General features: G+C 39.3%; 1 protein-coding gene across 1 annotated transcript in view; it reads left to right on the forward strand.

Annotated features, from left to right (window-relative positions):
- The window catches only part of MYO1D (myosin ID), a 377,286-nt gene that overhangs the window by 226,653 nt on the left and 133,567 nt on the right, over positions 1-17,066 (forward strand). The window contains exon 20 of the mRNA XM_003279378.4: positions 5,378-5,491. Within this exon, the coding sequence (XP_003279426.3) occupies positions 5,378-5,491 (114 nt within the window). The remainder of the gene's footprint in view (positions 1-5,377; positions 5,492-17,066) is intronic.

Below are 17,066 nucleotides of genomic sequence, written 5' to 3' on the forward strand. Positions count from 1 at the left end.
ATTACATAATGGTAAAGGGATCAATTCAACAAGAAGAGCTAATTGTCCTAAATATATATGCACCCAATACAGGAGCACCCAGATTCATAAAGCAAGTCCTTAGAGACCTACAAAGAGACTTAGACTCCCACACAATAATAATGGGAGACTTTAACACCCCACTGTCAACATTGGACAGATCAACGAGACAGAAAGTTAGCAAGGATATCCAGGAACTGAACTCACCTCTGCACCAAGTGGACCTAATAGATATCTACAGAACTCTCCACCCCAAATCAACAGAATATACATTCTTCTCAGCACCACACCACACTTATTCCAAAATTGACCACATAGTTGGAAGTAAAGCACTCCTCAACAAATGTAAAAGAACAGAAATTATAACAAACTGTCTCTCAGACCTGTGCAATCAAACTAGAACGCAGGATTAAGAAACTCACTCAAAACTGCTCAACTACATGGAAACTGAACAACCTGCTCCTGAATGACTACTGGGTACATAACGAAATGAAGGCAGAGATAAAGATGTTCTTTGAAACCAACGAGAACAAAGACACAACATACCAGAATCTCTGGGACACATTCAAAGCAGTGTGTAGAGGGAAATTTATAGCACTAAATGCCCACAAGAGAAAGCAGGAAAGATCTAAAATTGACACCCTAACATCACAATTAAAAGAACTAGAGAAGCAAGAGCAAACACATTCAAAAGCTAGCAGAAGGCAAGAAATAACTAAGATGAGAGCAGAACTGAAGGAGATAGAGACACAAAAAATCCTTCAAAAAATCAATGAATCCAGGAGCTGGTTTTTTGAAAAGATCAACAAAATTGGCAGACCACTAGCAAGACTAATAAAGAAGAAAAGAGAGAAGAATCAAATAGACGCAGTAAAAAGTGATAAAGGGGATATCACCACCGATCCCACAGAAATACAAACTACCATCAGAGAATACTATAAGCACTTCTACGCAAATAAACTAGAAAATCTAGAAGAAACAGATAAATTCCTGGACACATACACCGTCCCAAGACTAAACCAGGAAGAAGTTGAATCTCTGAATAGACCAATAACAGGCTCTGAAATTGAGGCAATAATTAATAGCTTACCAACCAAAAAAAGTCCAAGACCAGACGATTCACTGCCGAATTCTACCAGAGGTAGAAGGAGGAGCTGGCACCATTCCTTCTGAAACTATTCCAATCAATAGAAAAAGAGGGAATCCTCCCTAACCCATTTTATGAGGCCAGCATCATCCTGATACCAAAGCCTGGCAAAGACACAACAAAAAAAGAGAATTTTAGACCAATATACCTGATGAACATCGATGCAAAAATCCTCAATAAAATACTGGCAAACTGAATCCAGCAGCACATCAAAAAGCTTATCCACCATGATCAAGTGGGCTTCATCCCTGGGATGCCAGGCTGGCTCAACATATGCAAATCAATAAACATAATCCAGCATATAAACAGAACCAAAGACAAAAACCACATGATTATCTCAATAGATGCAGAAAAGGCCTTTGACAAAATTCAGCAGCCCTTCAGGCTAAAAACTCTCAATAAATTAGGTATTGATGGGACGTATCTCAAAATAATAAGAGCTATTTATGACAAACCCACAGCCAATATCATACTGAATGGGCAAAAACTGGAAGCATTCCCTTTGAAAACTGGCACAAGACAGGGATGCCCTCTCTCACCACTCCTATTCAACAGTGTTGGAAGTTCTGGCCAGGGCAATCAGGCAGGAGAAAGAAATAAAGGGTATTCATTTAGGAAAAGAGGAAGTCAAATTGTCCCTGTTTGCAGATGACATGATTGTATATCTAGAAAACCCCATTGTCTCAGCCCAAAATCTCCTAAGCTGATAAGCAACTTCAGCAAAGTCTCAGGATACAAAATCAGTGTTCAAAAATCTCAGGCATTCTTATACACCAATAACAGACAGACAGAGAGCCAAATCATGAGTGAACTTCCATTCACAATTGCTTCAAAGACAATAAAATATCTAGGAATCCAACTTACAAGGGATGTGAAGGACCTCTTCAAGGAGAACAAACCACTGCTCAATGAAATAAAAGAGGATACAAACAAATGGAAGAACATTCCATGCTCATGGATAGGCAGAATCAATATCATGAAAATGGCCATACTGCCCAAGGTAATTTATAGATTCAGTGCCATCCCCATCAAGCTACCAATGACTTTCTTCACAGAATTGGAAAAAACTACTTTAAAGTTCATATGGAACCAAAAAAGAGCCCCCATTGCCAAGTCAATCCTAAGCCAGAAGAACAAAGCTGGAGGCATCATGCTACCTGACTTCAAACTATACTACAAGGCTACAGTAACCAAAACAGCATGGTACTGGTACCAAAACAGAGATATAGACCAATGGAACAGAACAGAGCCCTCAGAAATAATACCACACATCTACAACTATCTGATCTTTGACAAACCTGACAAAAACAAGAAATGGGGAAAGGATTCCCTATTCAACAAATGGTGCTAGGAAAACTGGCTAGCCATACGTAGAAAGCTGAAACTGGATCCCTTCCTTACACCTTATACAAAAATTAATTCAAGATGGATTAAAGACTTAAATGTTAGACCTAAAACCATTAAAATCCTACAAGAAAACCTAGGCAATACCATTCAGGACATAGGCGTGGGCAAGGACTTCATGTCTAAAACACCAAAAGCAATGGCAACAAAAGCCAAAATTGACAAATGGGATCTAATTAAACTAAAGAGCTTCTGCACAGCAGAAGGAACTACCATCAGAGTAAACAGGCAACCTACAGAATGGGAGAAAATTTTTGCAATCTACTCATCTGACAAAGGGCTAATATCCAGAATCTACAAAGAACTCAAACAAATTTACAAGAAAAAAACAACCCCATCAACAAGTGGGAGAAAGATATGAACAGACATTTCTCAAAAGAATACATTTATGCAGCCAACACACCCATGAAAAAATGCTCATCATCACTGGCCATCAGAAAAATGCAAATCAAAACCACAATGAGATGCCATCTCACACAAGTTAGAATAGCGATCATTAAAAAGTCAGGAAACAACAGGTGTTGGAGAGGATGTGGAGAAATAGGAACACTTTTACACTGTTGGTTGGACTGTAAACTAGTTCAACCATTGGTGGAAGACAGTGTGGCGATTCCTCAGGGATCTAGAACTAGAAATACCATTTGACCCAGCCATCCCATTACTGGGTATATGCTCAAAGGATTATAAATCATGGTGCTATAAAGACACATGCACACGTATGTTTACTGTGGCACTACTCACAATAGCAAAGACTTGGAACCAACCCAAATGTCCAACAATGGATTAAGAAAATGTGGCACATATACACCATGGAATACTATGCAGCCATAAAAAAGGATGAGTTCATGTCCTTTGTAGGGACATGGATGAAGCTGGAAACCATCATTCTTAGCAAACTATCGCAAGGACAAAAAAGCAAACACCACGTGTTCTCACTCATAGGTGGGAATTGAACAGTGAGAACACTTGGACACAGGAAGGGGAACATCACACACCAGGCCTGTTGTGGGGTGGGAGGAGGGGGGAGGGATAGCATTAGGAGATACACCTAATGTAGAGTTAATGGGTGCAGCACACCAACATGGCACATGTATACATATGTAACAAACCTGCACGTTGTGCACATGTACCCTAGAACTTAAAGTATAATTTTAAAAATCTATATATAAAAATAAATAAAATAAATAAAAAAAGAAAAAATATATATTCATGGGATATGAATATCCCTAGTGGAGGCTGTGTTTTGCAGTGTTTCTGAAACCAACTTGTCCATGGAACCCTTACTTTCACAAAACCTCACATAAGGCTAGAACTGAACAGCTTAGAAAAATGCTGCTATAGAAGCTCTTCACTCACTCTCTTTCAAGTTTTCTGACAAGTGCCAATCCTCTGTTATAGCAAAAGCTGTTGCTATGTAAAGTTATTTACTAAGGGTAATAATTACTCCACCATATAGATTCTATTTTACTCTTAATTATAGACACCATTTTTGTCAAGTTGAAGATTGAAAAAATGTGCTTTGATTATAAAGGAAATACTTAGAGAACTGACTGATTTCTAAAACTATGGGGCAAATGGGAGAAGATTGAATAAAATTCAGACTAAAATTTAAATTTTAGTTTGCTATATCCTCCCTATAGCAATATATCCTGCTATGTTCCATCCTGGCAATCTTAATTTCGTTAGCTAAATAGCCTACCAAAGCTAACCATGTTTTCGAATTGGTCTCTAACTTCTTTGTTTGCATCTTGGAAATAAGAATTTGAAGGAGAGGATGGAGGATATAGATCACAACTATGCCTTCTTTTCTAGTTGAGGAGGGCTTTTTAAGTTTTCTGTTTGTTGGTTTGGTTTGCATTCTTTTTCCTTCTAGTTACTGAAAAACATGACATCATAGTGGTTCAAAAATGTTTAGTGCTAGGTACGTTGATTAGTATCCAAGTCTAGCTGGACGTGGTGGCTCATGCTGGAAGTCCCAACAACTTAGGAGGCAGGAGGATCACTTGAGCCCAGGAGTTTGAGGCTGCACTGAGTCACTGCTTGAGCCACTACACACTATCTTGGGTGACAGAGTGAGACCCTCATCTTTTTAAAATACGTATGTGTTTATTACCCAAGTCTAAGTAGCTAACTACTTACTTATAAAATATCCTGTGGTTAATTCTGCTCTTAGGAAAAGATTTACTCAAACATGTGAATCTTCTCGGACCTTCTATCTAATAAAGTAGCATTCTACACACACACACACACACACACACACACACACACACACACACACACACTATTTCTCCCAATCTCATTACCTAGTTTATTTTCTTTATATCATTATATGAAATTATTTTTACTTATTAGTTTCCTATTTGTCTCATCCCTGTATACTAGTCTCAGATTCTTCTTATAACCAAGGGCTTCATATTATTTCTTTGTGTAGTTGGGTTATTTGCCTTTTAGTTATTGAGTTGTATTAGTTCTTTACATAGTCCAGATACAAGTCCTTTTTCAGATACGTGATTTTCAAAGTTTTTCTCCCATTCTCCGGGTTTGCCTTTTTACTTACTTGATGGTGTCTGGGTTACATATGTTTAGTTCTTTAATTCTTCTGTGGTTTTCTTGTTTTCCATGTTCAATTGTAAAATTTCAATGGCCAAATTCCACAAATCTGGAAACAGCTACTCTTTTAAATCTTTATTGCATCCAGTAGAGTGGCCATACGTGGTTCACATCTATTAAAGAATTTGTCTTCACAATCAGCCAACTTGATTTCATTATTGATGAGATACTATGGTTTATTGGTTTGTTCTCTTACAGGTAAATCGATTTAGTAAGGTGGAAGACAGAGCAATTTTTGTCACTGACCGTCACTTATATAAAATGGATCCCACTAAACAGTACAAGGTGATGAAGACTATCCCTCTATACAATGTAAGTCCTCTGTGCTTCTCTCTGGATAAAGATTCTTAACCTGGTGCTCATGGACCACGAATGGGTCAATAGACTGAGTTCCAGAATCTTTGGAGTTTTAGGATGCCCATGAATTCCTGAAATTTTATGTGTCATATGTTTTGTAGAAATGTACAGTTTTCTAAAATGATCCAAAGTTTCCAAGAGAAAAATGCAGACATTTTTTAAAGTATAAGGACTACTGATTCTTTGTGATCTTTCTCTATTCCTGATCCACTGTTTAAATGCACTGGCATATAATGCATTTTCTTATTTATTTTCATAAGGTTTGTTTTTATATGGAAGTGGTAGAAAATCGGTAGGGGATTACTTAAAATATTACTTTTTCTCTTTTAAATGTAAAATTTATGCTGCTTCCAGAATTCTTTTCACCATATATTTTACGCATATTGTTGATTGTGCGATCTTTGGTGTAAATCCACTTTATTGTTCACTATAACCATATGGTTTTCTAATTCCGTTATCATTTTTTATTTGAAATATGAAATTTCGTGGGTATCTCCTTGAATCGCAATATGAGTTTGTTTGTTTGTTTGTAATTTGTCCTTCTTAATAGAGTCTGCTTTACAAGTGACTGTTTGTTCTGATTCTTTGGAAAGATCCTACCGGAATATTGGATCTTTTCACATGTCAGGTGATTTTCCTCTGTTAGTTCTTAAAGAAGGAAGACTGTGTTTGTCTAATACTGGGAACTATGAGGAGTATTACTTAGAGATTATTTTAAATCGTTTTGGTTGCTGCAAGAGGGAATAGGAAACATATTGTTTTACAGTTTTATTTTGCTAAGTCAGGGGTCCTTTTAGTTGTAACGCACAAGGAAGACAAACTATTCCTGGCCTTGCTGAATGCTTTAGAATGATTTAGACTATGGGGTGGAGATCCGTCTTCACTATACACCCCTCACCCAACCCCCTCACACACATACCTTTTTTCCTTTCAATAGAAAGGCCAATAGATTGCAACTAAGGCTAAAATGATATGACACTCCTTATTTTATTTTATTTATTTTTTAGACAGTTTGACTCTGTCCCCCAGGCTGGAGTGCAGTGGCACGATCTCAGGTCACCACAACCTCCACCTCCTAGGTTCAAGTGATTCTTGTGCCTCTGCCTCCTGAGTAGCTGGGATTACAGGTACACGCCACCATGCCCAGGTATTTTGTATTTTTAGTAGAGATGGGGTTTCGCCAAGTTGACCAGGCTGGTCTGAAACTCCTGGCCTCAAGTGATCCACCCTCTGTGGTCTCCCAAAGTGCTGGGATTACAGGCGTGAGTCACCACACCCAGCCCTAAAACACTCTTGATTATATATAGTCTTCTTATATATAGACTTATAATCTTCTATTGCAGTTACAGTTTAAGCCTAATAACCCTCCAATCTTGAAGTAGGAGATGTAGTAGGTAGATGAGGCAGAAAATCATATTTTGTCAAAGTCTAAAGAAGTGTGAAACCAAAAAAATTAATTGTGGTATGTGTTTTGTTCCTTTTCCTTGCTTTCTATTAAGGGGAGATTCATCAGGCACATGATATAAATTCAATAAATAGTTAAACAGCTCTTTGAACCGAAGTTGTTTTCCCTTATTCATGTCGACTGGTTTGTATTTATAGTCACTGTTTCCCTTTATCTTCATCATTATCATTGCTAATTGTTATTAATGATATCATGACATCATAAAAACTAACAATGTTTAACTACAGTAGTAAAGGTAAAACGTCAATGGGATGGATACACCCCATTGCAGATGCTGTCAGCACCCTGCCCATACCATCTCGTATTCCCATACCGTATTTGTGCATACCAGCCTAATTTCCAGCAGCCGACATCTTTGTCAAAAAGCTGCCCTCAGGCTGCCAAACCCACTTTGCCCTTACTCACAGAGGGCTAGAAGTGCCCAGGCACTCATTGTGTGATAAGTGTGGGATATAAATACTCCATCTCCATCACTCATTGGCCAAGACAATTCCAGGCTGTCTCACACCATTTCCTAGAGCTTCCCTGCAGGAGTAAACTTGCCCACAGTGGTGGCTGCCTTCTCTCCCCACTTCCTTGCCAGTGTCCCTGAACCTCCCAAATCAACTCTGTATACTCATCAGCCTTTGTCTCAGGGTCTGCTTCTAGGTGGAACTAACTTCAGAAGGGCAGCCACCTTTTCAGAGGGAGCAAGTTTGATGTGATAGGGAACTTCCAACTAGACCTATCATTGTTTTTAAGTCTGAAGCAAATATGTCAGAATATTAAGTATGGATGATAGGGACATGAGTGTTTGTTATATTATTATTTATACTTTTCTGTATGACTGAAATATTTTGAAATTAAAAACAGTTTAAGATAAAGAACCTTTTTAAAACATGATGATGCTAATAATACTGTGGGAGAAGCTGGGAGGGGATGAAGGAAAGTGATTTCAATTTTAACCATATTGAGTTTGAGGTTTTGGTGAAACAAGTATACTTTCCATAGATAGTTGGAAGTCTGATCGTATAGAGTGGGAAAGAATTAAGAGTGGACCCATGTATAGTTGGAGGCTGAAATTATGAGTCAAGAGAGAGAAAGGGGGTGGATTATTCAAAAACATCCACAGTTAAATGGTGGGAAAAAGAGAATCACTGAAGGAAATGGAATAAAAAGGAAATATCTTTATGGACCTCCATTTTCTCATCTCTCTTTTAATGGACTAAATGAGCTCTAATTTCCCTTCAGTTCTATACTTTTAAAATTATTCTACGAAAGAAAAAAACTATGGGAACATCGTGTTTCAAAATCAAATTGGAAAGTTTTCAGAAATAAGAGTAGTCAATAAAAACATACAGGGCATAGCTAAGGGCATCCACACTTCTCTCATTCTCCACCTTTCATTTCTTCTTCTATAGAGGCTCTTTTCCTGTTTTAGTTAGTCCTTTCTTGCTCCAAGGACAGACTGTAAGCACATTCTGTCTTAAGTAATGTTTCTTTTTTTCTCCCCCGAGACAGAGTCTTGCTCTGTCACCCAGACTGGAGTGCAGTGGCGCCATCTCGGCTCACTGCAACCTCCGCCTCCCAGGTTCAAGCAATTCTCCTGCCTCAGCCTCCCAAGTAGCTGAGATTACAGGCACCTGCCACCGTGCCCAGCTAAATTTTTTTGTATTTTTAGTAGAGATGGGGTTTCACCAGGCTGGTCTTGAGCTCCTCACCTCATGATCTGCCCACCTTGGCCTCTCAAAGCGCTGGGATTACAGGCATGAGCCACCACGCCCGGCCCCATTTTTTATTTTAGTAAAGGTACACAGGGTAGTAAGGGAATCAAATCCCATGGAAACCCAGGAAATGCTACCATTCAGGTTTTAAGGCAGCTTTAAGGGACCATGCTATTGTTTAGCCTCCTCCACAACCTGAGTTTTGCATAGCCTATGTTTCTGCCATTCTTTCTCTTTTTCTCTTTGTCTGTGTTCTTACTCACAGTTACTTCTTTCTTGCTGGACAGCATGGGTCAGCTTTAGGCTAAGGTCTGGGTCAGCCAACTCAGCAAACCATTAGGGTTTCATCTTGCAGTAATATATTGAACACAGTGTCTCAGAAGAGGCCTCGCCATAGCAACCAGTGCTGGGTGATCCAGATCGGTACTTTTGTTCATGCCGAATGCTTGCAAATCTATGCATAGTCTTTCCTTACTTTTTCTGGTATGGCATGGATAATTCCTACTATTCATTTTGGGGTATAACTGATCTCCTCCCTCCACTGTTTATGACTGTCATCCTTAGGCCCAAGCCACATTTGGACCTTGGTCACAGATCACGCTGAATATTGGGGCAGGTCATTGGGTTTTCCCAGCAGAAAGGAGCAGCAGAAGAGAAGTGCTTCAAATAGGCCAGGTTGGCCAGGCATCCTAGGTCCTTGGATTCTTCCCAGCTACTCCTACTCCAATTGCCAGCACCCCAGTCTTTGTCAAACAGGACCTAAAATTGTGCTCGTGAATCTCCAGGATGGGTGAAAACTCAGCTGATGTTGCAATTTGGTAGTTTGTCTAATCATTCCTGAACGTAGTCTTCATGAGTGCTTTCAGCAGAAAGTGGTTCTTCTGTTTCCTCAACTGCCTCCAGCCACGCGCTATGTGACCAATATTTGTTGTTTTCCTAATGCACTATAAAAAACACCCATCCAATTCCACTATCCTTACATCTCCTAATGCATTGAACTTCTATAAACCAGCAACTAACTTTAATGGGCACACCAGCCATCTCCCATGGGTCACCAGTGATAGGTTAAGTAACATCTTCCTCCCTACAGACCATGAACTGCTGGCTTTCCACACTGGGTGGAGCAATCCTCCTTTGCCCCTCCTTGTTGAGATGCTGCAGCCAGTTGCACACCCCCTCTTGAGGTTGCTTTTTGCAGCATCCTGGTGCTCATTTCTTCCTGCTAGGTTTTGAGTTGTAATGAACAGAGACTTAAGGGACCTCAAGTAGGCAGGAGGTGGGAGATTTTAAATTGCATCTGGGTCAGAGAGAATGACAGTCTAGAAATTACCTTCTTTGGGGTTTTAGGCAGTTATACATCAGATCATCTGATCACACCCTCAATAACTAAACCATTCAATTCAGATAATTACTAAGTGTTCATTATGTGCCAGCCACATACGCATTAGGGACACAGAGGTGTCAAAACAGGCAAAATCTCTGCAAGTCTTGGAATTTACATTCCAATGGGGAAAAGTGTATGTATGTATATGTATATACATACGCACATGATATAGTCCATAGAAGGTGATAAGGGAAAAAATAAAATCAGGAAAGAAGATAGAACGTGTGAGGGGTGTTGTAATTTTAAATAGGGTGACCAGGCCTCACTGAGAAATTGACATTTAAGCAAAGACTTGAAGGAGTTAAAGAATGAACCATATGTGTACTTGGTGGAAAGTATTCTAGACAGAAGGAACAGCAAAGACACAGAGACATGAGCAGGGAGGAAGGAGCCTTCTGGGATGGGGGTGGGGGCTGGAAATGTGTAATAGCTTGATCTGGTGGGGGTTTCACAGATGTATACATTTGTAAGAACTCATCAAGCTGTTTACTTGAGATTCGTGCACTCTAGGGCATGCATGTTATACCCTAATAAAAATGGGAGGAGAAAGAGAAGAAAAAGAAGAAGAAATCAAGCTATCTATGAAGGGGGTAAGAGGAGGATGTAAGTAAAGAGGAAAGTGAAGCAAATTAGGTAAATGATCACTCAAGCCTGGGGGAGATTTCAGCATACTTAAAGAGAGGGGTGTGTGAAACACTAGAGTGAAGAGCTCTTCATTGTACCTACAGGTATATACCCCTTTGTGTTCCTAATATTGATTATATGTACTTTTTCTCATTTCTTCCAAGATCAGTTTTGCTGTAGGTGTGTCTCTCTTACTGATTTTGTTATCTTTTCATTTACCTCTGCTCTTATTTTTCCTCTTCATGCTTTAGGTTGTTCTTTTTCTAGGCTTTTTAGTTGGGGGCTTAACTGTTTAATTTTCTTAAGACTAAATTTAAAAACAATGGTAAACTAGTTCAACCATCGTTTTTAAATTTAGTCTTAAAAATTCATGGAATTTGTAAATTTGTATTTAAGAATGGCTTGAGCTGAACTTCACCTTTGTTGTTCAGTTGTAATTATTTTGTGATTTCCATTGTGAGTTCCTCTTTAAGCCATGAGTAGTTTGGTAGTATGTTTTTAAATTACTACATAGACAGTAATTTGTGGTACATGTGCTTTTGTGTTCTGTGTGGGGGAGATCATTTTTCCCCATTGCTCTTCAGTGCCATATTTGTCATAAACCAAGTGTCCATACATCTCTTCCGGATTCTCTGCTCTGTTCTATTGGTCTGTTAGATATCCTTGTGCCAGTTACTGTTTTGATTACTGTTGGACAAAGGTATTATGAACCCAAAAGTTACAATAAATTCCCAGATACCCTCCTTTCAGTCTTACCTCCTCCCAACATAACACTCTCATTTGCCTCAACCATATGAAGGGAAAAAGAGCCGGGGATGATGGTAAAAGGAATTCTGTCAGAAAGGATAGCTTCCTATTTGCCTATTTATATATGTATATATAGTATTTAAGTTAAGTTTACATGTTTTCTTTGTCACAAAGTCAAATGTCTTTAGGAGTCAGATGGGTACATACATGAATGCAGGATATACCTCATGACGCGGCAGCCGCCACTCCGCTCCAGAAGGTTTGGGCCATGCCTGAATCCAATGGGCCAAAGCTTTGGATTTGCCTAGAAAAATCAGAAGTCTGCATTTTATGTAAAATCTCCTAATTGTTAAGTATTATGAACTAACTTTAAAATGCCTTGCAAGCCAAATAAAAAAACATGTCTATAGGCCATATTCAGCCCCAGGTTTCCAGTCTGCTAGTCTTATTAAAAGAGGTCTTGTCATTTATTATTTGAAGTGAGCTATAACCAGACTCCTTGGCCTCCTCCATGCCAAACTTTAAAAACTCAAAATCTATGTTATGTGTTATTCTAGACTTTATGAAGCAGAGATAGACACTAACCATTTCTCACTCACTTATAAGGAGCTATAATTGGGTGCAAGCTTTAGGAGAATATATTTTCTACTTCAGTTAGCAAGGAAGGAAGGAAGGGAATAAAGGAAATCTCTGATAAGCAAATCTTTCCTAACTTGAGAGCATTCTGTTCCCTCATAGTTCACTGCTAATTCTATCCCTCTGGCTTTTTATTATGAAAAATTTCAAACTAACAGAGAATTTGAAAGAATAGTACAGGGAACACCCATGTTCCCCACCCCTATATTCACTAAGGGCTTATTTTTTGCCATATGTGTTTTATTTCTCTTTCTGTCTTGTGACACTTCACCTTTGAAATACACGTATGCATCTCCGAAGAATAAGGACATTCTCCTTCATAATCACAATACCATTTTCATATCTAAAAAATTAATATTTCCATAATATCATCTAATATTCAGTACATATTTAAATTTCCCCAGTTGTTCAGACTACCTTTTTTTTTTTTTTTTTAAAGACAGGTTCTCGCTCTGTTGCCCAGGCTGGAGTGCAGTTGCGCGATCATAACTCACTGCAGCCTTAAACTCCTGGGATCAAGCAATCCTGTCTCCTCAGCCTTCCAAGTAGCTAGGACTGCAGATGCACGCCACTACTCTTGGCTAAACTTTGTAAATTTTTTTTGTAGAGAGAGGGTCTCACGTTGCCCAAGCTGGTCTGGAACTCCTGGCCTCAGCCAATCCTCCTGCCCCAGCCTCAAATCCTAAAGTGCTGGAATTACAGGCATGAGCCACACCACACCTGGCCAAAGACTGCCTTTTAAAACTGTTTTTTTAATAACAGAATTCTGTGTAGGTTCACATTTACATATCTAGAAGTAAAATTATTCCATCATATGGCATTTGGTAGTTACATCTCTGGTCTGTTTTAGTCCACACTGCACCTCCACTCACATATACCCCTGCCTGTTTTTTTCCCATCATACTGACTTTTTAAAATAGCTTTCTTGAGGTATAATTCACTGTTACGGACTGAATTGTGTTCCCTCAAAATTTATATATCAGAGTCCAAACCCCCAGTACCTCAGAATGTGACTGTATTTGGAGATAGGGTCTTTAAAGTAGTAATTAAGTTAAAGTGGGATCATAAGAGTGGGCCCTAATTCAATATGACTGGTGTCCGCATGAGAGGAGATTAGAACATAGGTACAGAGGGAAGGCCATGTGAAGACAGAGAGAAGACAGCCATCTACAAGGCAAGGAGAGAAGCCATCAGAAGAACAACTCTACTGGCCGGGCGCGGTGGCTCATGCCTGTAATCCCAGCACTTTGGGAGGCCGAGGCGGGCGGATCACAAGGTCAGGAGATTGAGACCATACTGGCTAACAAGGTGAAACCCCATCTCTACTAAAAATACAAAAAAAATTAGCCAGGTGTGGTGGCGGGTGCCTATAGTCCCAGCTAATCGGGAGGCTGAGGCAGGAGGATGGTGTGAACCTGGGAGGCGGAGCTTGCAGTGAGCCGAGATCACACCACCGCACTCCAGCCTGGGCAACAAAGCAAGACTCCATCTCAAAAAAAAAAAAAAAAAAAAAAAAAAAGGAAGAACAACTCTACCAACATCTTAATTTTAAACTTCCAGCCTCCAGAACTTCAAGGAAATAAATTTCTGTTGTTTAAGCCACCTAGTCTGATACTTTATCATGGCAGCCCTAGCAAAGTAATATATTTACATACCATAAAATTTTCCCATTGTAAGGTATAGTTATTTTTAGTAATGTATGCAGTTGTGCAATCATCACATAATCCCATGTTAGAACATTACTAGGCTGGACGTCTGTAATCCCAGCACTTTGGGAGGCCAAGATGGGAAGATTGCTTGAGCCCAGGAGTTTGAGACCAGCCTGGGCAAAATAGTGAGACACTGTCTCTACAAAAGAAAAAAGAAAAAGAAAGAAAGAAACAGATCTGAGTACTAGATGTGCTTGTTGCTACTGGGGATTGGTTTCTTTTAGGTCCTCTCAGCTGGCACAGGACAGAAATATATGTGTATAATCTGTGTATATACACATCTTTATAAATATTTTTATATGTGACCATCTTTATATGAAGTTAAACATGAGTTTATACTAGTGTCTCTCACTCTGGTCCATGACCACATGAGTCATTCTAGCCTTCCCCCATTGCTTATCTTTAAATTCCCTGTCCAAAAGTGAGAAAGCTGGCTTGCACCATCCACTGTCCATTTACCTAATTGTTCATTTCCAGTATCCATGCATAGTAGTATCAGAATTGTTAACCTGTACTCCTGTGAGGCACGACTTTATCAAATAGAGTACAGTGCTACATGTACTTCCTTTTCCCTTTAGTCTTACACACTCCACTCATTTCCAAAGTTACCTAGGTCAGCACCTTTTCCTCCCGTCCTTTTCAGTGAGATTGTTTCATACCTTTTTTTTTTTTCCTTGAGATGAAATCTCGCTTTGTCACCCAGGCTGGAGTGTAGTGGCGCAATTTTGGCTCACTGCAACCTCCACCTCCCGGGTTCAAGCAATTCTCTGCCTCAGCCTCCCGAGTAGCTGGAATTACAGGCACCTGCCACCACGCCCGGCTAATTTTTTTGTATTTTTAGTAGAGATGAGGTTTCACCATCTTGGCCAGGCTGGTCTGAAACTCCTGACCACATGGTCCACCTGCCTTGGCCTCCCAAAGTGCTGGGATTACAGGCATGAGTCACCGTGCCCGGCCCATACCTTTTAATATAGGTAGATTCTCTTGTCACATTTTGCATTCCTTCCTGAAACCCCCCAACCTCCTAATTTTTTTTAAGTTGCCCACATTAAGGTTCACTTTTGATGCTGTTGAGTTCTGTAGGTTTTGGCAAAATGTATAGTGTCATGTATCCACCATTACAGTATCACAGAACAGTTTCACTGCTCTAAAGAAACTGTGTGCGTAACCTGTTCATTCCTTTCACTCTTTCCCCTGAACCTATGAGAACCACTAATCATTTTACTGTCTCTACACTTGTGCCTTTTCTAGAATGTCATATAATTAGAATCATACAGAATGTAGCCTTTTCAGATTGGCTTCTTTCACTTAGCAGTAGGCCTTTAAGGTTCCACCATGTCTTTCCATGGCTTGTTGGCACATTTTTTTTTTTTAGTCAAGAAATAGTTCATTATACGGAGGTGCCATAATTTGTTTCTCCATTCACCTATTGATTGCTTCCACTTTTTGGCAACTATGAAAAAAGGTACTATAAAGATTTGCAAGCAGGTTTTTTGTATGGACACAAGTTTTTAAATCTATTGAGTAAATAGGAGTGCTATTGCTCAATCCTGTGATAAGACTAAATTTAGCTTTGTAAGAACTGCCAGTGTTTTCCAAAGTGGCTTTATCATTTTCCATTTCCACCAGGAATGAATGAGCTTCTGTCACTTCCCATCCTCACCGGTATTTGATAGTGTCTTTTTTTTTTATTTTAGCCATTCTAATAGGTATGTAATTGTATCATGTATTTTTCTATTATCCCAAAATATATAACTCAGTATACACTAGATTATCAATTAATCTTTATGAGAACCATCTCTTCACTTTTTGTCATTAGTTGGTTTGTTTTCAGGAGACAAAGCCTGATCTTTATGTAAGCCTAAGCAAACATAATTAAGAGCTGAATTTGGCACTTTTTTCCCCTCTTCCATTAGCAAGAATTATTCAATTTACCATTTAATGATGGTTCTAGTCACACACACAGGAAAGATAAAAACAGGAAATCATGACAGGTTTTTGAGACTCTTTTCAGCAAACACTGTTCTCACAAATGGCATGGTCATATAATTGTAAACAACATGAAACATTAAGTTATGGGTGACCCCTTTCTATGTATAAATATTGTACACTAAGGTTAGGGTTTCAGCCAACTGGAATCTGCATTATTGTCAAATTGGCGTCATCCCCTTTGAGTCACTAGGCTATATTTGTATGTAATATTGAATTAAAGCATTAGTTGTAAAATTGTTAAGAAAGGTTAAAATTTTTACAGGGACAGTAGGGTCAGAATTTGAATGTTTTGTGAGCTGGGGAACTTGTGGTTGCTGAGGCTTGATGTGGAAAACAGAAGCAAGAAATAGCCTACATAATTAGCAATGTTGTGTCCAAAACTTTGATCACAGTCTCTGAAAATCATACGAGAGATCACTATAAATTGGTGGGAAAGACTGCTCCCCATGGCTGAAGCATGTTGCTTGAATACATGCACTTCTGCCACTAGAGTTCATGTGGACATTAGTCCTCCCAAACCAGCATCCGTGGAGCAGGTTGCCAAGATTGAGTTTAATTTGCGTAAACAAAAAATCTGTTCGCCAGTTTTGAGTGAGATCACATTAACCGAAACATATAACCTTACCTCAGCTAGAATCCTTCTTACCCTTCTCTTGTTGTTGAGTCATGTTAGTTTTGCCTGATGTGTTTGGTCTGAAGAATGTTTGAATCTGCCCATTAATGTTGTTTTGATATAGTCCCTTTTTATCAGTATGGGCTTGATGGCTAAGGAAGCAGCCAATTAATTGCACAAATACCTCCTTTAGTTCTGTGGAGAATACAAAGCAAGCAGGGGAGAGAAAAGAGACAATTATCTGAACCGATGTGACTGTTTTGTAAAGGTAAATGGACTGTAATTATGCCAGACTTCATGCTTTGTTGCTCTATTTGACGTGACTTGCTAGAAAGATATCATTTCGTTTGGAAGATGGATTGTCCTTGTAATGTGTACAGGGTGAACCCTGCTGAAATCCATCCGCCCGCCGGTCTGCACCCCATCACCATTTCTAAAGCAACCTACCCTCATGGCAGTGTCCCAAAGGAAGGGGTTTCCATGGTAACCTCAGTGGATACAGTCAGCTGACGTCTGGCACCGCCTGTGCTGGTGTGCACTAGCCTACTCACTCCCTTGGCCCTCCTTCAATCCTTTAAACTATATTTATTAGTTCTCTTTAATGGAAAGTATATAATCCCTTAATGTCAGACCCTGAGTGGCACTCAGCTTTATTAA

This window comes from Nomascus leucogenys, unplaced genomic scaffold (genome assembly GCF_006542625.1).
Source record: "Nomascus leucogenys isolate Asia unplaced genomic scaffold, Asia_NLE_v1 Super-Scaffold_249, whole genome shotgun sequence".
Lineage (NCBI taxonomy): Eukaryota > Metazoa > Chordata > Mammalia > Primates > Hylobatidae > Nomascus > Nomascus leucogenys.